This window comes from Melanotaenia boesemani, chromosome 5 (genome assembly GCF_017639745.1).
Source record: "Melanotaenia boesemani isolate fMelBoe1 chromosome 5, fMelBoe1.pri, whole genome shotgun sequence".
Taxonomy (NCBI): Eukaryota; Metazoa; Chordata; class Actinopteri; order Atheriniformes; family Melanotaeniidae; genus Melanotaenia; species Melanotaenia boesemani.
Genome location: NC_055686.1, coordinates 15,611,469 through 15,632,184, shown reverse-complemented (window position 1 = coordinate 15,632,184; position 20,716 = coordinate 15,611,469). Strand labels below are relative to the sequence as shown.

The 20,716-nt window shown below is 38.6% G+C and overlaps 2 protein-coding genes across 2 annotated transcripts; one reads left to right on the top strand and one right to left on the bottom strand.

Annotated features, from left to right (window-relative positions):
* Positions 1-269: 269 nt before the first annotated feature.
* Positions 270-3,905, bottom strand: nagk (N-acetylglucosamine kinase). Its single transcript, XM_041986676.1, has 10 exons — positions 3,755-3,905; positions 3,273-3,357; positions 3,077-3,175; positions 2,853-2,994; positions 2,358-2,468; positions 2,149-2,261; positions 1,950-2,037; positions 1,757-1,854; positions 1,593-1,671; positions 270-1,446 (listed from the first exon to the last, which is right to left on the bottom strand). Exons 1-10 carry the CDS (start codon positions 3,781-3,783, stop codon positions 1,244-1,246), a joined length of 1,047 nt encoding a protein of 348 aa, XP_041842610.1. The 5' UTR covers positions 3,784-3,905; the 3' UTR covers positions 270-1,243.
* A 2,390-nt stretch (positions 3,906-6,295) lies between these two features.
* On the top strand, positions 6,296-19,797 carry dok1b (docking protein 1b). The gene is made up of 5 exons (XM_041986490.1): positions 6,296-6,651; positions 16,516-16,836; positions 17,330-17,423; positions 17,557-17,729; positions 18,258-19,797. Exons 1-5 carry the CDS (start codon positions 6,595-6,597, stop codon positions 19,641-19,643), a joined length of 2,031 nt encoding a protein of 676 aa, XP_041842424.1. The 5' UTR covers positions 6,296-6,594; the 3' UTR covers positions 19,644-19,797.
* The last annotated feature ends 919 nt before the right edge of the window (positions 19,798-20,716 follow it).

Genomic DNA, 20,716 nt, shown 5'->3' with positions numbered 1-20,716 from the left:
CAAAGTTGTATAAAACTGTTAAAAGAAAAAAGTGTATTTACCAGAAAAGATGCTGACAGAAACATGTTCTTGGCGTCTCCTTGGAAAAGAAATACTAGTGAGGGCCAGTGGAATACTTTTGAAACTGTTTACATTTAAATTAATTTCTAAACATTAGGAGAAGCTCTTACATGTATTTTACTGTTGCCATAGAATGCAACTTCAGCACTCTGGGCTTTACTATTGATACCACACTTATTGGAACAATTAAAGACGAGCAAATATCATTGTATCACATCCTGCCTCGTTTTTTAATCTCATATAAAATCCCCAACAGTCAATCAACTTGCTAAGAGTAATTCATCATTCATTTAATATAACATAGAGAAAGACAACCAACCACTCATTTAATTAATCATGTTTATAGCAAATGTTTGGCTAATATAACCATGACTCAATATTACATGTGTTACAGAAAATCAATTACAAGAAAATAATTTTGTAGTGACTACAGACGTCTTTCAGAGATGTATGCTTCTCATTCGGTTTATTACATAATCAGTAAAGAACTGCAGGCAATGTGATGTGCTCATCACTTTAATTAGATCTGTTCCTTTTGGTTTGCCTTCACTTCTAGATGTGTGAGCAACTCCTGCTGCTCCATCATTTTCACTTTTCCACACTGTCAAATTCCTTTACTTGTCATTCGGACTCTACATCCCCTTTCATCCTCCTCTCCACCTTATCCCAGACACACCTTGTATAGTTTTATTATGGACATCATTCTGTTATGATGCATCACCTCAAAGTCTAATTCCCAAAATGAATTTAACACTGAACCTCAGTTACATCTGTAAGGGTTGCTCTTCACTTCCAAAGGTCTCTCCTTATTGAGCTGTGATAACTTATCACAAAACATTCTGTGAGCTTTGGAGTATTTTTAAGTGTTGAGGGGGGTTAAAGATAAGATATAATTCTGCAAACATTTTCAGCAAAATCACTGGCATTTTTATTATAAATCACAAGTGTTCAAAAGCGTAAAAAATGTTTTGACAGTATAGTGAAATTCATAGTAACTTTCTTTTCAAAGTAGCAATCAAACAACCATTAAAATCATCTGGCATATTTTCATCTGCTCTCTTGATATTTGAAATTAAATTAAATTGTGTGCAACACCATTTTTACACCATCATTATTTGAGTCATTATTAGAACATTAGAAGTTTTGGACCCAAATAATTACAAAGTGGTAATGTATTCCGTTTTCATTGGCTACCATTGAAGGTGTGTTGATAGAAGACGTTTGCATTGGCTGCATAATCCAAATTTAAAGTGGCCCCTAAACTCTGAGCCCCAAGACTGGCACCTCCGAGGGCTGAGGACTGCTTCAACATCAGGAGGCTGTAGCCATGGAAACGGCCCTTGAACTTGTCAGATGATGCTGCCTTATCTAGGACCTCAGTGAACCCTGCAGAAAGACAGTGAGGAACAGAAAGTAAACTCCTATTAACTTTATCCAGGTTTGTCTCCTGATCTATCTTTGTGTATTTCAGGATAAATATAAGGGAGAAAGGCAGTTAACGCTTTATGATGTGCAGCTGCCAGGATGCTGACCTGTTTTTAAGAGAGACCAGCTCTTCCACACGGAGCCCACACACAGGATAGGAAGACCGAGTTCACCGTTTAATAAAGACTGAGATGAAAAAAACACAAGTTAATTGTTTGTACCCAGTGTCTATATATATATATATATATATATATATATATGTGTGTGTTACCTCCTGCGCTGCAGGCAAGACTGCTTCCACATGTTTTGCCAGGACTCTCCCAGCCTGCGTGAACACGTATTTACAGAGAGCATCTCCGGCCTCTGCACCTTTGACAAGTACACAAACAGAACATGTACAGTTGGCTTCCTTAAAACAATAACAAAAGAGAGAAAAAAAAGGCAGGAAGCGATTTGCTGTCTACCTTCAGCCAGCTTTTTGCAGAAACCAGCAAAGAAGGACTTCTTGAAGTTTGTGTAGAGGTGTGGCAGCATTCCCATCAGATCTGTCACCTGAAATTAACAAGAGCATTTTACCCTGACTGACACTGACGTGCCCTGTTATAATATGAGCTGGTAACATTCTGAAAGTAAATGCATTTCTCGGTGTGGTTGCAATCTAACCTGGAAATATTCCTCCATGGCTTTTCTAACATGTGTAATATCATGAGGAGGAGCAACCAGATTGTCTCTGGCATCAAACACTGTTTTCACAGCCAATTGAGCTGTCCAGAATGCTGGGATATTGAAATAAAACAAAACAAAAACTTAAATTTGTCTTACAACAACATTAGGCTACACAGTACTCATGTGCAGCATATCACTATGGTTACCTGATCCTTCGTCACCCATCATGTGACCCCAGCCCCCGCAGCCAATCTGAGAGCCATCAGGATGGACTAACTTGCAGTTTGAGCCAGTCCCTGATATCAGAACTACACCACCTGAAGAAGAGGATAGTCACAGATAATGACAGTGACTTGGCTAATTAAGCCATAAAATTTAGTAAGATGCACGAACAGTGATGTTTCTCTCGCAAAGACACACCCTAGAGGGTAAAGTTTAATGCCTTATCCTCTAACTGTACCTGTCAGTTAGCTGCTTTCAAATTCAAGTGTAGATTAAGCTCATTCATATCCTGTAAAACGTTCACAATGTAAAGAATCTGCTGTAATATCAGTATTTAACTACACACGAAAGGTTCTTTAATGAAAGGTTTGAATTGTGTATTAATTATGTCATTTAAGAGTTAATGAATTGTAAAAACTTAAAGCTCTGCGTTCAGAATTAAGTACATCACAAAACTTGACAGACAAATGTCAGGTTACCCCGATCACTGGCCGTTGCCATGGCACCAATGGCATCAGTGGTGATGAAGTAGTGTTTGCTGAGACTGGGGAAGCGTTCACTCATGAGAGCGATCACTTTGTCAATGGCATCCTTCTGCTCCCCTCCACTCAGAGACATGCCCTTCACACAAACATAAATCAGAATTTAGGCTTGGTATCAATTTGCAAATTAAGAATCAGCAGAAGCACATAGTTTAGCTTACCAGAGAGTAAATTGGGGTGTTTGGATTCAGTCCTGCCTCTGTCTTGGCTCTCTGGACCATATCATTGATAGTTTCAATACATTTGTCCACTCCAATTAACTGTGTAAGACACAAACACACACAAAGATCTTTAGAGGACAGTACATAAAATTTCCTTCATTTGATTAAAAAATTTTCCATCACCAATACTGCTCACCCAGTGGTTGGTGCATGGCCCCACCGCCTCTGCTAGGATTTTCCCATCTCCTGATAGCAACACTGCTTTGGAGTGGGTCCCTCCACTGGATGAAGGGTAGGAGAAAGACAGACATACACAAAGTTGGTAACTTAATTAAGAAAATATATTCTCTTGGTTGTGGTATAAACAATTACGTTTAAGTTATTTTTTTCTAATAAAAGACAAGAAATATATTTTTAAACTTGAATATGGTCGTTAAACGATTTATTTAAAATAAATGCAGATAGTTTAACTGACAGTACTACTGGGCTTGGCATAAAATGATCACGAGATACAAGCGCAAAGCTTCCGCGTCAGGAAAGTCTTTCAGTTTAGCTTTAGCCTCTAAATGACAACCTTATAAACATGTACATACACCACTCATAAACACAAAACATTCCATATTTCTCATTAAAAAACAAAATCTTGGACAAATGTTGTATATTTTAATTCGTTCTTACCCCTCTATTCCTCCGAACACTGATGCCATGTTTCAGTTCCTGTTTTGGTCATGAAAATAACTGAGATCTCGCGAGAACTGTGTCGAAGCTATAATCTGCAATTCTAAGTAATCACCTGTAGGTGGCAGTTGTGCGTTTCCTCGTTTTACCTGCAAATTGCCAATTTTATCAGAAGAGGGGCACAATATAAACACCACACACAAGCTGAGAAATAGTATCGGTTTGAAGTTTCATTACTCTTTGAACTGTTTATTACCTCAATTGTATATTCAGAAAATTTACATATATGCCCAATGAAATCACCGGGCATATTTATTTGTTTTACATTTATGAAATTTAAATTTTCTAACGGAGTTATCAAACTGACCATGTATTTGACGTTGGATTTGCGTGTTTTAATTGTGTTATTACATTTTTCCATATCATAGGCCTACTGATATTAATGTTTAAAATAATAACAGCCCGAACAACATCTCATAGTTTCTTTAAGTTTGGGAAACATTGCAGTATTGTGTTTAGGTGATTTGAGGTAGATGTACAAATATTCATCATGGTTTCAAATCTACAAGATCCTTCGTACTGTTATGTTATCTTTTTACTGAGGAACAAACAGTATGACAGAAAATGTTGGTTTTTGCAATGTATTCAGCTTTGCATAAAGCTATCTTGCATCAAAATTAATTATACATAAAGTTCAATGATTTCTGGTCATGTGCGGAAACAAACAAAACCATCTGTGTCTTTACTCGTGGTTTAAACATTCATATAAAATGTCAAAAACAACATTAAATGAGATTTAGCACCACTTGGGGTTGAAAATAGGGACACCGCAGTTATATTGTGAGCCAACAGGAGGCATCTGCAACACATTAAATCGGTTGGCAGCTTTACTTTCCAACACAGCCTGCGCAACTCAAGACTTATAATGTTTCTGACCTAAAAGTGCATTTAAGTACAAACAGAAAGTCTGCAGAAACATGGCAGAAGTTTTTGTTTTTACAATTTAAAAAAGAAAGAAAAAAAAAACAGCCTGGTTTTCTCTGATAATTAATTTGTTGTGTTATCCTGCTGCGTATTTATAAAATCCGATGACTGGATCCAGTAATGACATAAGTAATAATAATAATAATAATAATAATAATAACAACAACAACAACAAACACAATATTAATAATAATACAATAAAAAATAACTATAAATTAGAGTATGCATCATGTTATACATTGTGCAGTAAAGTCAGTGTGTGAGCTGTAATCTAGAGAAGTTACACAAGAGTGAGGAGGTGGGAAGAGGAAAGTAGAAGAAAGGCTCAGAGCGCTCACCACGCGCTGCTGCTCAACTCCTCCTGCAGAAAGAGAAACGTGTCAAGCTACATACAGCTACCACCGCACCGGATGCAAACTTCCATTTCAAAATAAGCACGTTAACGTCAAAACTAACTAAACTCTAACTCAAAACATGACAAGTACATAAACAGCTCCAAGCAGAAACTCTATCTATCCATTTTCTATACCTGCTTTTGCCAAATTAGGGTTGCAGGGCCCATTAAAGCTACAATCAGATGAGAAGCAGGGTACATCCTAGAAAGCTCGCCAGTCCATCACAGGGACCTAAACAACCACCCATGCTTGCACTTAATATTAAAGAGAATTTAGGAAAAAAAAAGAGCCCAACATGTTTTTGGACAGAGTACCCATGGAGAACCCACACATGCATGGGCGAGTATGCAAACTTCATACAGAAAGACCTGCAGAAGTTTGAACTAGGAACCTTCTTCCTAATTGCCACACCTCAGCACCAATGCAGAGTCTCTTCACTTAAACCTATTACTTGCTTAAAACTATGGTTGTTTGTATTTCTGTTGTTTGCAATGTTTTGTTTAGATTGAATAAAGGGTGGCATGTGTAAATGAGACCTTAAAAAGAGGTTTAGATTTAAGGAAATAATTACCTGAATATTATAGCTAAAGTGGCCACTTAACATAAAAAGCAAAAGAAAAAATAGTAAAAGTAAACAGCCACTGATATCTTTTAGTCACAGTAGTTGTGTGGCTGTAACTACAGGTGCACAAACTTTCACTTAATTGATAAAGAGAAATATTAGTCTTGCTTCAAGCCTAATTCCAAGTTTTATCACTATTTCTTCAGCTTTATAAGAGTAAAGGATTCTTCAAAAGTCCTTAGTCAATAGAGGAAAAAATCCAGCATGTGAAATAAAGGGTTTGAAGAAGATCTGTGTTTAAAAAATTAAGCATATACTACCTTGGACAGCTTATAAAACTGCAGACCTCTGAGCACAAGCAATAAAAGACAAGGATAATTCCAGTTCTCTGTGCACAACAGGCCCATTAAATAATACTTTTTTTTGCACACACATTAATGCAGAATCAAGGCACTAAAACTGTCAACTCAAATTAAAAAATACTTTGTTGCCGCTGTCACAATTATTGAACTCTGAATCCATAGATGTTTGTTAACTTGGCTTTTATTATGGACGCCCTAACCGGAAGTAACATCTTAGGTGTTGTGTGCGGCTTTCCACCGGAGAGGAGATAGAAAGACGACCCACCGACAACATTTTGGACATTATTTAACTTTGTCGGAACCACTCGGCCCCTGTTTGGACTTTTCATTTCCCACCATGACACCGTTACTTGTGCGCGCGCGTTACTCGATATTTTTTGCGACTGCTGTGGAGCGGAAGTGAAAAAGGGGAAGTGTTGGTGGTTAAAGAGAGAGAGAGAAAAAACAATTAAACCAATAGAAAGTGATTTTCTTTGGGCAAGTTCAAGTTTAATTTCTTCCTTACTGGAGGAAGCTTTGCATCGGTGTTTTGGGGGAATGGACACCCAGGTTAAGGAGGGACAACTTTATGTGCAACACCAAAAGTTTGGAAAGGTAAGTTACCAAAAAAGACGTGTGTTTTATTTGTGGTACGTTTACAGTAATGACACAGAGGAAAAATACAGCAGCGACCCGAAAATAAATGTGAGGATGGTTGTAATACAAACAGAGCGATAGACCCGTAATGAAGGATGAATAAATGATTAAAACGTCTGTTATATACACAAACTCAGTTCAATAGCTACATAACGAAGTGAAATAAAGCCACTGTTGCAGTATTATGGTAGCATGAATAAAAACTGCTTGTAGTGGATATTAATGGCCCAGTTAGACTTTTAAGACTGAACTTAAATGTGTTTGATAAACAAGTAAGTAATGCAGAATTTCTGCTTAGTCTTCATGTCCTCTGGCTTCAAACTCCCTTGTACCTGCAGAGAGAGGAAGTTATCTACTCATATGGCCTTGTTTTGATCTGGTGGTTTGAAGTAAATTTGCTGATATGATTCACATAAAGTGCAAAATCCCTGCTGCAATGAACAGCACTCAGTGAAGTATGTCAAACTGGATAAGATTAAATAAACCTTGCACAAGTAACACATCACAAAAGAGTGCCAAACCAATAACATCAAAGCTTAAAAGTTGAAACTATAATTCTTATATTCAAAGATGGCTGTATGTCAGTGTCAGCATATCTATAAAGGTGTTTATACCACTGAAACCTATTTTTTTTGTCACCTTACTGTTGCTTATTCACAAGTCCCTTAGAAGATAGTTGTTTCTGTCAGTGTGTGTTTGTGCCAGTCCATGGGATCCATACAACCTTCGCTACCCAGCACTACTGCATAAGGACTCAGTTACACTTTAAGATTTGTAAGAGGGTCTTTGTCTGGCTGTGGCTCTCTGGTCATATGACATGGACCGACAAAACATTCAGGCCATGTTTCCTGCCCAGAATTCACTTCACAATACGCATTCATGCACCCAAAACAGAGTTTCAAAACATTTGTCAAATGGTTTTCAATAGAAAATGAACAAATATCTTCTCAAAAACAAAAAACAAAAAACAAACAAAAAAAAAAAAAACCAAAAAGAAGAAGAACAGGCCACACAAGTACCTTGAAGGGATAAAAACAAACCCATCAATGTTGAAAAGAATAGAAAAGGAAACTGAATGCCCTTTACTTGAAATGTGGCAATATTGCTGTGTGGTTTGTTGGGTCAGTTATGTGGCAGCCAGTGGACGTTCAGACACAGACACACACATCGTCTGGTTTCCACATGGGTGGAAACTTTGACATAAGGACGTTGTGGTGCTGTTCAGAACAAGTCCTCTTTCTGGCTGTTGTGAGGTGAGAAGTAACTGGCAGTAATGTTGAGCTGTTAAACCATCAAAATGCAGCCACAGTGCATTTCACACATTTAGTTCATCTTAGTTATTGCATTGCGCTATAAGACTGTTTTGTAACAGCAGCTTAGCTGATTTTATTTTTTTTACAGCTGTTTAATGATGCAGTTATTTAGAAAATGAAAAGCATCACAAACCTAATCTCCAAAATCTTACTTATTAAACAGCCCTACTCAGCACAAACTACATAGCCTCTTTCTACTGAAGCTTGACACACACTGCATTAGAAAAAACATCATAGGTATGATTTACATAAATGTTTACTCATCCAGTTGGTGCCTGTGCAGTAGTGTGCAAAGCATGGTAAATATTTGTGGTGATGAAGTTGTTGGGTGACTTTTTGAATGGCAGATTAGATTAATATTTCCATGGTAATTTTAATGACACAAATATGGTTTTAAAAATATTTTTTCTGCACGTTTAGTCTGTGTTATGTAAATTTGGTTTTAATTTAAAACCTGTACATTGAGGTGATAAGAAGCTGACCTCATTACACACCTTGATAAGCACTCCCCTCCAGTCATTTGCGTAATGGAATAGAAATGCAAAGATAAATATAAAATGGAAACACAGAAATAAATATTCTTGCAAAAATAAAATAATTGTAGGAAATGACAAAGTGATACCAAAAAAAAAAAAAAAAAACAACAAAAGAAAAAAAAAATCAATTTGATTCAATTGAGAAATACAGTGTAAAATTGGGAAAAATAAAATGAAAATACAAAAATAAAAAAAGATGTTTAAAAAAATAAATGGTGGAAATGCAAAGAAAAATATTATAAGTAGATAAAACAATAAAATTATAAATATACAAATGAATCAATTAGACACGATTACTGGGAAATTGCTAAAAAGAAAATTATATTACAAAAATAAAAAGCCTAATTTATAATGCTTAGAATTTTTAACCATATTTTATTTATTAAACAATTCATGTAATAACTATTTATTTTAGCAGATTAGTCCTCTACAGCTACACGCTAGATTTAACGGGCAGTCATGTCTGGATTTGTATCAGCTTGTCCGCCACTCATCCAGGTTGAAGATGCTTGGACATGCACGCTCCTCATCGGCACCGTTGAGCTACAAAAATCTTCTAGTGTGTACTTGGCAGCTGCTTGAAAACCACAAGTAAAAACTGTTGATGTGGGAATGGTTTTCATCTTGGTGTTACAGACAGTTTCGGGCAAGAGCTTGCTGCTCATTGAACGATAGGGTGTGTCATATTAAAGTAGAATTATAAACTCCTGCCACATCTCTACAACAATGATTCATGTTTGAAGTCTGCCTAATGGATTAATGAGTTTTCATGTCAGATCTTCTTGTTTCCTTTTGTTCTTCATAGATGGCATCTCAGATTCTAAATCATAATCACCAGAAACGAAGCTGTGAATCATTAGTAGTGCTGACGAAGTAGCTTGAAAGGCTAAAATGTGTAATTCTCCATATATATACTCTCCTGTAGGTGAGTTTTTGGAAGAATATAGTGATGTTGTTACTTGGTGATGCTAACTGAAAGGTATAGTTAAGCTTGTGCTGGACTCATGGAGACTTGAGTACAATGGCAGCTTATATTCTGAACTCACCAGTGATTAATGATTATTCAACATGTCATATCAATGTACTATTTACTGCATTAAAGTAAAAAAATACCCTTACATGCTGGATAAATTACTGTCATATCCTCTTAATTACTTTTCATCTTTTTGTCTGATTTTACTTAAGTCTGATTTCTGTGGTAATTTCAGAGAATTATTGGATTATTAAACACTAACACAGTGACCATGTGATCAGTGACGGGATGATTTAAAGGATTATCTTTAAAAAATAATTAAATCTGCTGTTCTTGTATTTTTAAGTTGTCCTCCATCTGGATTGGAGGCTACAGCTCACATGCCCTCATTATTTATAAAAGGTCATTAGAATGCATACTTTTGTAGCCCATCTCTACTTTCGTCTGCAGTGGCTTTGCACCTCTTCGTCTGTCGTGCAAGTTGGCAGTTTTGAAAACCACAAATGAAGATATAATTACCCTTTTATTCATCACCCCCACCCAAAAAAAAAAACAAACCATCAAAAGGCCTGTCCCACTAGGTAATTAATTGAGTTACCTATTGGTAGAAGTACAATAAAACATTGTGATTATGTTTAAAATGACTACAGTAGCCCAGTAGGAACAAAGCATATATTAACCCTTGAGCAGGACTTTTGTGTTTTTTGTAATCATTGTAGTTTTTTCCTTTGCAATAAAGGTATGCTTCCCACCACCAGTCACTATATCTTTGCACTGGACGTTTGCAGGTTTGGTTATAGGCTGATTTTGGCACCTGAATCATGTGCACTGTATATTTGTTCTGCTTTTGTGCTATCACTTTGGCTGCCTGAGTTGACCTACTTATCAACATAAGTATCTATTTAAATTTTTGTCCACTTCACAAATATGTTGTTATCTGAGGTAGAATTACATTACATGCACAAGAAGCACACAACTAAATGTCCAGCTAAGCAGGGAGAGATTGACATCAAGTGTAATCTAGTAAATTAATATATTTAATAAAGTTCACTCTGTGGTCAAAGCAGCAGACATACCCTCCCTTTAAAACCCTAACTTCTGTTTATTTTATCCTCTATTGCATTATTGTACACACAGATAACACCGCCTCTTGTCCCCCGATTCTTCCCTTTGACACACATTAACAGTAATAGTGTTGTCAGTAACGGATACTTAAGCATAAACAGCATGTGCTCTGAGGTCTGATTGTGGCCAATGGGGACATGGTTGAGTGGTTTAGTTTCATAGTAATATAAAAAAAAGGATTTTAATTTTCAGTACGTCATCCATCTGTCTGGCAAGAGTGACATCTGAATGGTACTGTTGTTTTATTATTAGCTAATGTCACTGTTACTGGAATGACTTGATAATCTGTAAATGGAAATCAAACTGCAGAGTCATTCTGTATGTTTTAAGCTTTTCTACTGTTACAGTGTGATAGGTGTTGTATGTCTTGATCATGTCCACAGATACAACAGCTGATGTTTTTCAAGGCAGTGGTGTGGAGAAAGGCAAACTCATTCACTTGTATCTTGGTTAATGCTGTTAAATTGAGTTAGTTTTTGCTAACAGGCAGAGTATCAGTGAGGAAGTTTCTCTCCTACTCGCTACCATGATCTTTTTTTTTTGCATAATTTCCACCTAGTGTAGAGACTGATAACGCTCTGTTGCCTTATATGGACCAGCTGTTTGACACACACACACACACACACACACACACACACACACACACACACACACACACACACACACACACACACACACACACACACACACACACACACACGTGGTAAAGCCATGATGCAACAAGGTATAAAGTTTCACACCTCATCCAAGAACAATAATATTGTGATGTTTGTACTGACTAAATGTGTCCGGCTTTTCAGAGCCTGTATATGCACAATTCCAGATGGCCTAAAGAGTCCGAGGAATAATAACAATACAAACAGAAGGACTTTCGCACACACACACACGCACACACACGCGTATATATATTGAACCACACCTGGATGCAGAATAAGGAAGCAAAGAGAATCCTGGGTAATGGCCATCCCACACATTTCCTGTCCTCTTTGGCAGTTCGTTTTAAGGGTTTCAGTGTGTGCATAGACTTACAAAACCATGAAATGAATGAAACTGCCGTGCATGAATGCAGACACCTCTGTAGTTGTGCCAGTTGTTATGCTCAGTTTACTTCAAAAGGCTACACAGTCTTTAGACCATACGACATTGTTTGTTCTCAGGCTTTTCATTCAGCTTAAAAAAACAAAACAAAAACATAAAACCATAACATCTTAAATGGGAAATGGAAACCTCAGGGAGAAAAACAAGAAGTCTGTAGATTGTAGATAAATATTCCCTGTGGCAATAATTGTACCGGGCCTATCATGCAAATACCATAATTCTGTAATTGTATTGACTTACATGTCTCTTATTTTCATGCTGCAAATGATAGTGAAGAGGCGAGATGTTTTTAGCGTTCAGTTAGAGCCAGAGCCTGATGGTACAATGCGATTATGCACAGTCGGTGCTTTTACTTCATCACAGTTTGGAGCCCAGTTACATAGCTGTTAAGATTTGACATAGCAAACAAAATACGTGATGACTGTATATAAGATATGATGTACTGTTATGGATTAATCTGCCACAGAGCATACACAGTGAGACCCCGTTCAATCAGTATCAACTTTGGATGCATAATTGTGTGCTTTATACAAGTATTTCCATATAAACAGGTCATATTTCACATGTGTGTTCTCTTCATGTTCATGTAAGCAGTAGTATGGTCTGTGTTATATCCACCTGGGCAACAAATGGGCAGGCTGACATGATTCAGCATTTCTTTGAGTATCAGCAAAGTTGTAATTGGTTTAAACTTAATTATAATAATTTATTTTCCACCTAAGTTCACTATTGTAAGCCTTTTAAGGGAGCTTGTACATGCTTAGTCTCACACTGTCAGGTGTATATGGGATATTTGAATATAAATAAGGCATTGTAAATGTCATTATTAGCTTATTTTATGTCTCATATTACAGATTGCATCAATAAAATGACAGATTTTTTGAAAGGCTACTCCTTTCTGAACACAGACATCTAGGGAGCTTCTTTTGAGGGCCTACAGTTGTGGCATTAAAGTGTCATAGTTGGATTTTCCCTGCTGGGCAAAGGATTTTAAAAGCGCTGACCTTCCTGTCACAAGCTCAGCTCTCTGTTTGTCGTGCAGCTTCCGTTCCAATGTGTGAAATTAGGGGAAAGCACACACACTCTGGAGTGATGTAACTGAGAGGATGCTTAGTCTAACGGGGCTGCACTGTGCGCACATGTATGTTTAGGTGGGACGATTATGTCACACAGCTGAACCATGACATGTATGTGACTGTGTTGACTGCACAAAATGTTGGCTATAAGATGCCACCGTGTCTATTATTACCTCTGAACATCTGGAGTGTTACACACCTGCTGCACTTCTCATTGTTCAGTATCGGGTGTTTTGCTGTTTGTTCTCTCAGAGGAAGAGTTTGTTTTCAGCTGTTGCTTCCTCACTGTTTTCCTCTTTTTGAAATCATGAACCTGAACCTGCCACATGTTTTGGACACAGTCTGGCCGTATTTTTAATCAGTTTGGAGATCAAAGCACATTGAAAAAATCCACATAGGAGACACATATAATTAGTAAACAAACCTCCCACTGAAGAAGCCCCATGCTGGTATGCTGGGGGAGGCATTTTGCTGGCACCGTCCTACAAGTCTGTGCTGAGTAATGGGAGTGGTCTTTTCCAGACTGACAGTGCTTTCATTCATAGTGTGAACAAGTTGGCTTAATGAGAATAAAAATGCAAATATTATTAGTAGTCATTAGTTTTAAACAGATAGAAATAGCAGTAAAAACCCATCACATTCTCACAACAACATTCACTTTGTTCCATAAAAGATAACCTGGCTGTTAAAACTTCTACATGATAAGTTTTATGGAAGTTGGTCCCATAATACCAGTGTAAAAACAAGTGTTTCTAGCTGAATTATTAACTCGTGGCACTAAACAGGAACAGATACTAGCCCTTTATGATTGTCCCGTGTGTGAACCATGGTTGTGTATTAGAGCATAAGTGCTTTGGGGCATGACTAGGGCTGGGTGATATGAACCAAATCTTATATCTCAACATTTTTTACCTGAATCACGATATATATCTCGATATATATTTTTTTTGTCAAGTAACCAAAAAGACAGTTCTAATTTACAGCCTTTAGTGGCAAATATACTTTTATTAAGGAACAGCAGCACATGTGCATTAAAACAGCTGACTGTACCTTTATATTAAATTAAATGCTTGATGATATTATGCATATGATTTAACTTGAATTGCTCTACCCTCAGATGGATTGGCAGCAGACCAGCTCTACTAAACTCTTCCCTACCAATATGACTTAATGGGGGAGCACTTTAAAGATGCCAAATGAGATGTTTTTGAAATTTTGTAATTTGTTTTTCAGAATAAAACAAGAGAACCACATAGAACATGCATAGTCAAAGCGGCATTGAATTAAAGACCACACCAGTAATTTCTTTACAGGAAAATCAAAGCACTTTGTCCTACGAAATAAAAACTTTAATTTGCAGGCAAGTTTAGCTAATACTTTGGAAGCAATAAATTCACCTGTAAATGACTGACCCAGTGTTAACTCCAAATATGTCACACTTGATTTAGTCACTACTTCACTTCCATTACACATGACCTTTAATATGAAGGGTGTTTGGTAGGGCTGGGCGATTAATCGATAAAATCGATAAATTGAATTTTCCATTTCTGGATATTTATTTTCATGAAAATCTGGATTTTTTTCCATATTTAGTTAGCAGCAGACTTAGCCCTTCCTCCACACCAGAACGGTGTTTGTCTGACAGATTTTCAGTGAAGTGATCTTTCACTCACGCCAGGGATTTAGCTGTGCGTATAACTGCAGTGAGAAATGCTGCTCTCTACGAGATGCAGAAGTCAACTTAGCCCACAAACTAAGAGACAACCTTCATAAGGGGAATTATTCCTGCAGTGGATCCTGTATGATAATGATCCAGATGGAAAGAGATCACAGATGTATTGTGACGCATATTTCTGTGTGAGATATGAAGTAGTTTTTTTGGTGGAAAAGCTATGACATATGCTTCATTTTTGCTGGCATTCATCTATATAAACAAATAAATGTGTTTAATAAGTTTATTTATGTTTTGTAAAAGAAAAGAAAAAAAAATCTATTAAAATCGGAAATCGAATTTGGTTATAAAAAAATATGTGATTTTATTTTTAGGCGATATCGCCCAGCCCTAGTCTTTGGAAAGGTCAGGTTCAGTCCACATTGGATAGTTAGTTTTTTTCTTTCTGCCACAACACCATGAGCTCAGTTTCAACTTACAGTTGAAGATAAGTTAAAATGTAACTTTTGAATGTCTGTATTGGTGAACCCGAAATATGCTTTCATTGGAGAATTTGCAAAGACTTTATTAATTAACATGAGACATCACAGTCATGGCGGGAGTTATGTTGTCATGGTGAAACGCCTCGGAGAGGTAGAGGTATGCCTGACGAATGAGTCTTAGATATTTGAGCATACTACTCCTAGGAATGGAAATGAGGAGGGAGTAAATCAGCTTGTTTTAGAAGTTGTAAATGCTTTAAGTGTAAAAACAACAAAAGATGGTTAATGTTGGCTTTCCCATTTTTACCTGCCTGCACATGTAGATGCACCACCTCAGTTCTGACTAATGATAACGCTCTCATAGTCTTTTGCTAATACCCTTACAGTGATAAAATTTTATTTCAGCATTTGGTTCTTGTTATTTTAAAGGAAACCCACCATCAACTGTAAATATCAGCTTGAATTTAGGCATGCAGAGGCAGGTTGGTGGGAGTAATTATTTTAAAACTGAAATGACTTACACTGAAAATAACTGCTGGAATGCGCTACATGTACATATTACAATAGACCGCGTAGGATGATCTGTATCTTATTTTATCTTTTCAAGTAGTAAAAACTAGACTAGTATTTGGTCTGAATTTGGGGGCTTTTCTCCTGGTGAGTACTGAAGGACTAACTGTCACTGTGATGTGCTGCTGCTGATTAAATCTAGGAGAAGCAATGGTTTGCAACATCTCTGCGTCAAACTGCTTTAGATTTTATCTCCACATTCCTCCTACATTAAACCACAGCCACTAAAGTAGGTAAAAAGAAAACATCCGGAAATATCACTTTGACTCAAATGCTTTTGATTTTTGTTAATAATCTCCTTTTTTCTCTTTATCGATTTTAATTATTACCTGGTTGTAGTTTTTTTTCCCCCTATAGCCGTCTCAACAAGTTACATGCAAATAGCTTTTTCCTTTTTAGCTATTCACAGGAAAGATGAGTGTTGCAAGACACATTTTCTGCTCGCCAACCTCCTCAGCTAACATCCTTCTAGCCTTCCCACCCAGCTCTGAGAGCTTTGTTTTTATCTTAAAGCCTCAATTGCTGGTTTCTGGATGAAGCAAAGGTGTGTGCTGCTTGTGTCATAAATAATAAAAAGCAGAAAAAGAAGGAAAAGGATTTAAAAGAAAATAGTTACAGTAACATTAGGGCACTTATAAATGAGTTTAAATGATTATATACCATCTTCTAAAGCTGGATGATAAGTGTTTTAGGTATCTGTTGTCAGGTTTATGTCAATTTCATACGATTTAATTGCAATATAAATGTCCTTTGAAGCTCTGGTTTGACCTCTTTATGAGCGAGTAGGAAAAATGTGAGCTATGGGCTTATTTGGCTTTTGTAAAAAAGAGCAAAGGTAAAACAAGTTAAAATGTTATTATAAAGAAACTGCATCTTAGTTTCCATGGCTTCGTCACCTTTCACATTACACCCACTCATTTGACATGGATTGTGCAGCTTTGCTCTTCTGTAACTTGGCCTTCTTTTTCACTCATCAGAAATGGAAAAAGAACTGGTTCGTCCTTTACCCTGCCAGCCAAAACGGCATCGCTCGCCTCGAGTTCTTCGACTCACCTTCGGGCGGAGGTGGATCCGGAGGAGGCTCGGGAGGCGGAGGGAATGAGAAAACCAGGAAGCTGGACAAGAAGATCATCCGCTTGTCGGAGTGCATCTCCATCCTGCCCTCTCTGATGGAGAGCTGTCCCAAAGAAAACATGGCAGCGTTTTGTGTGGAAACAAATGATAAAACGCACGTGTTTGCAGCAGAGAAGAATGCTGCCAAAGAGTGGATGGACACCATGTGTGACATCGCGTTTCAGGTATGTTCACACCTCTACATGCAGGATAACAAGCAAGCTCAGTGTTTTAATTAGGCAATCTTTATTTTCTATCATCTGAGCTGAAATGTGATTAAAAATATCTCCATTTAAAAAAGAAAATTAGTTTTATGGGGGAAAAAAAGCTTAAAGCAGCTGTTTTAGATTTGTGATGCAGAAGTTGTGATGCAGTTTGATTATAATAAAAATCTTCCAAATCTTCCTACACACCCCCTGAGTACAGAGTGCTTACGTACACCTACTCGATCACTTCTGCAGAGAGGAAGCAAAAGGGAGTTTCCAGGAGGAAAGCTTGTTTTGTTTTGTTTTCTGTTGCATCCTCAGCCTCTCCAACTCTTTGCATGCTCAGTCCTTGGTGGTCTTTACTGCCTTTTTTCATGCACACATCATTGAACTCCTTCTGGAAACCTGAGGGCACACTATAACAGTCTTAGGATGATGTGTTTCTCAGCTGATTCACCGTCTGTTTGTACAGGGAGGAAGTGGTAGCAGCAGTGCTGTAGACGCTAACGGAGGACTCCAGGACCTGCAGATGTCTGAAAACCTCATCTACTATTCCAGAGAAGAGGGTAAGGGCACTAAAAAGTATATTTGGGGTGTCCATGGGTGAATACTGCAGCTCAGATGCTCGTTGAAATGAAAGCAATTTAATCCTAGTTGACATTTTCAATGAGAAATTGAATCACGGCTCTTTCTTTGCAGTAAATGAGTTCTGGGTGACAATTCAACGTACCGAGGCATCGGAACGTTGCGGGCTAGCGGGCAGCTATTGGCTGAAAGCTGAAAGCGACATCTTGATTTTAAAGGAGCCAAAGACAAAGAGGAATGTTCTGGTGTGGCCCTACAAGCTACTGAGAAGATACGGGAGGGACCGGGTGGGTGCCTGATGCACAGAAACACAAAGAAATCTCCAAAGGGGCTCAAAAGTGGTTCTGAAACACCAAAGATGATGACAGTTCTGTAAAATTTTTAGCTCAGGCTGCATGACTGATCACAAGCTGGAAGTGTAAATAACATAACTTTGTCTGCATGTAGTTAGTAGGAGTATATTTAGCTTTAGTCTGTGGTTGCATTTGTGTCAGTATGACACTTCAGGACCCAACCATCAGACCTAAAAGTGACACATAACCTTTATAGTGTGTGTTTTGTTTGTGCATTTGTCTGCACACAATGTTTAGTTATGTATATGTTTTATAAATCTTTATCATATGTGCATTAATGAAACAAAAATGACTAATGTATTTTTTTAAAAAAAGTAAAAAAAATTTGAGAGGAAAATAGGATGCATTATTTTTATGGATTGCATAGGATGCATTATTTTTTGGTGTAAAACAAATCCCATTTTGGCATTTACTTACATGTTAAACCACTCATGGAGTCTAATTCTCCCCCCCCATCTCTAGGTGATGTTTTCGTTTGAAGCTGGCCGCAGGTGTGACTCTGGCCCTGGCAACTTCACCTTTGAAACAAAAAAAGGCAACGAGATCTTCATGTTGGTGGAGCAGGCCATCCAGTCACAAAAGGCCCTGGCGGAGGAGCGCCACCTCAGCGGCCCCATAAATGTGGACCCAGACTGCCCCTCGTCGTTGCAGCACATACGCAATGCTGTTCCTGGTGCCGTGACGACAGGAAGCGGCGACAGCAGCAGCTGCAGCAGTCGGGAAGCAGATGGCGACTCAGGTGGCAGCAAACCAGGCTCAGCTGATGGCGTACTTGGGAAGAGAGAAGGAGGAGATGGAGGAAGGGGGCAAGGAGGTGGAACAGGGCACAAGGGGAGGAGTTTACCAGAACCTCCAGGGATGCTGGGGGTTGTGGGAGGCGGTGAAACACCTCCGCGGTCTCCCAGAGGGGAGCGAAGGAAGGGTGTGTCCTCATCTGATGAACATGCAAGTTTTTATTCTGAGCCAGCAGATTCAGTCCGTCTGCGTCTTCACAGCTCCGATTGCCTCTATTCTGACCCAGTGGACAGCATCAAAGGTCAGAACCAAACCAGCAACCCATGCTCTACCCCTGTACCCACTCCACGTCTCCGACCAGTAGGAGATGATGCTACTGGAGGTGGTGTCCAAGGAGATCATCATCATCGCGGAGGTAGCCACAGGAATCCCCCTGACCTGTATTCACATGTGTATGACCAAATTAGCCAGGAGCTGAACCTGAAAACAGGTATGCTGAGTCTAAATGGAGCTGCAGGGGGTGGAAGAGATGGAGGAAGAGGGATAAATAGTAACAAGAGACCTCCAGGGGGTCAAACAGAAGGGTCTTCATCGCCTCCTGCCCCTTCTCAGGAGCACATATATGATGAACCGGAGGGTTGCGCCAAAGGAAGCGGTAACATATCTGTTAGCTTAGCGTTGAGCATTTACGATGAGGCTCGCTTGGAGCCCCGCCAAATTAGACAGGAAGAAGTGGCAGCTCCATCGAGTCTGGAGGGGAATTACAGAACTCCCTCTCAGGGGAAGCCAGCAGATCCACAAAGACAGTCTCCCTTGGGTCCAAGTCGTGGCACGCCGCAACCTCCGGTGCCAAAGTGGCCTAAGCCTGTCACCGCTCCCAAGCCAGGCAAAGGTGCTTTTGCTCGGAAGGAGCCAGTGCCGCTGCCCACTGGGAAACATGGTGGTAACATAAACAACAACAACAATATGTGGAGCGCAGAAGCAGGGGGGAAGGAGCTTTACAGCAGAGTGTCCAAACAGAAACCTTCTACCACTAATTTGTGGTACAACCAGAACCACCAGGCACAATTAAGATCACCTGACATAATTTATGACAACTTGGGAGATATTTGACTTTATTCTACTTCCTAATGGACTTAAAAGGAGTGTTTATAACCTTTCTAGCCTATGAGAAAAGAAGAGGTTGAAAAACAAGCCTTTGTGCCAGTGTGCTTGCAGGAAGAGACGACCGTCAGCTCGTTCTCATTTCACATTTATTCCATCTGTGAACAGCGATAATTATATGAGACACTCCATTCATTCTGAGTGGATTAGCTCACAGCTATGAGAAAACCACATTATGGATGCATTTTGAAATATGAAGTACAATTATTGCTGGGCCACCCTGTGTGTGTGTGTGTTTGAAAGAGAGAGTGTGTTTGCATGGTCAAACCCATAATTGGCCAACCAAGCCACAGCGTGGTTGGAACCAGCCACTTCACTGGAACACACACAAACTTGCACAGAAACGGCACAGATTCTCCAGAATGATCCCAGCGTAGGCCTTCGGTTTAACAAGCTGAAAGACGGGCTTGGCTCTTCTTTTTTCTCCAAAAGTCTGCTGTGCTTCTGAAGCAGCAGGATTTGCACTGCTGCTTTTCAGTTTTCTCTGAAATACGAGACAGTACGATGGCTAGACGTTGTCGTTTGACAGGACTGAAATATCTTTGCGAAAAGGACCTGGAAAAAGAAGCTGATCTTTTTCTGGGATTTCTGGAAGGACTTTATTACCTTTATTATCCAGGGATAAACTTTCAGCCCAGGATACTAAAATGAGGTGAGGTTGCATTCTGATTCTGCACAGGATAATATTTTTTTTGAAAACCTGAATGTTTCTATGTATAGATGAAGTAAATATGAAACTAATCAATTCTTGGCAGTGTGCCAGTATGTGTGTTTGCGTCAGATACAGCTGTGCTGTCTGTAAGTATAACTAAAAATAAAAGTGACTTGAAAAACATCAAATTTTTTTTTTCCAAAGTGAATTTTTAAACAGAGCTCCTCTAATTGCTGCACTGCCACCTCCCCTTCAGTGTGTTTGTCCAAGAGCCAATCAGAGTCTGTTATTTGTGTTTAAAAGACTTTTCTGTTTTTGGACTGAACGGGACAGTAAAGCAGTCTGACCTCATCCTTTGCTTCTCTCCTTC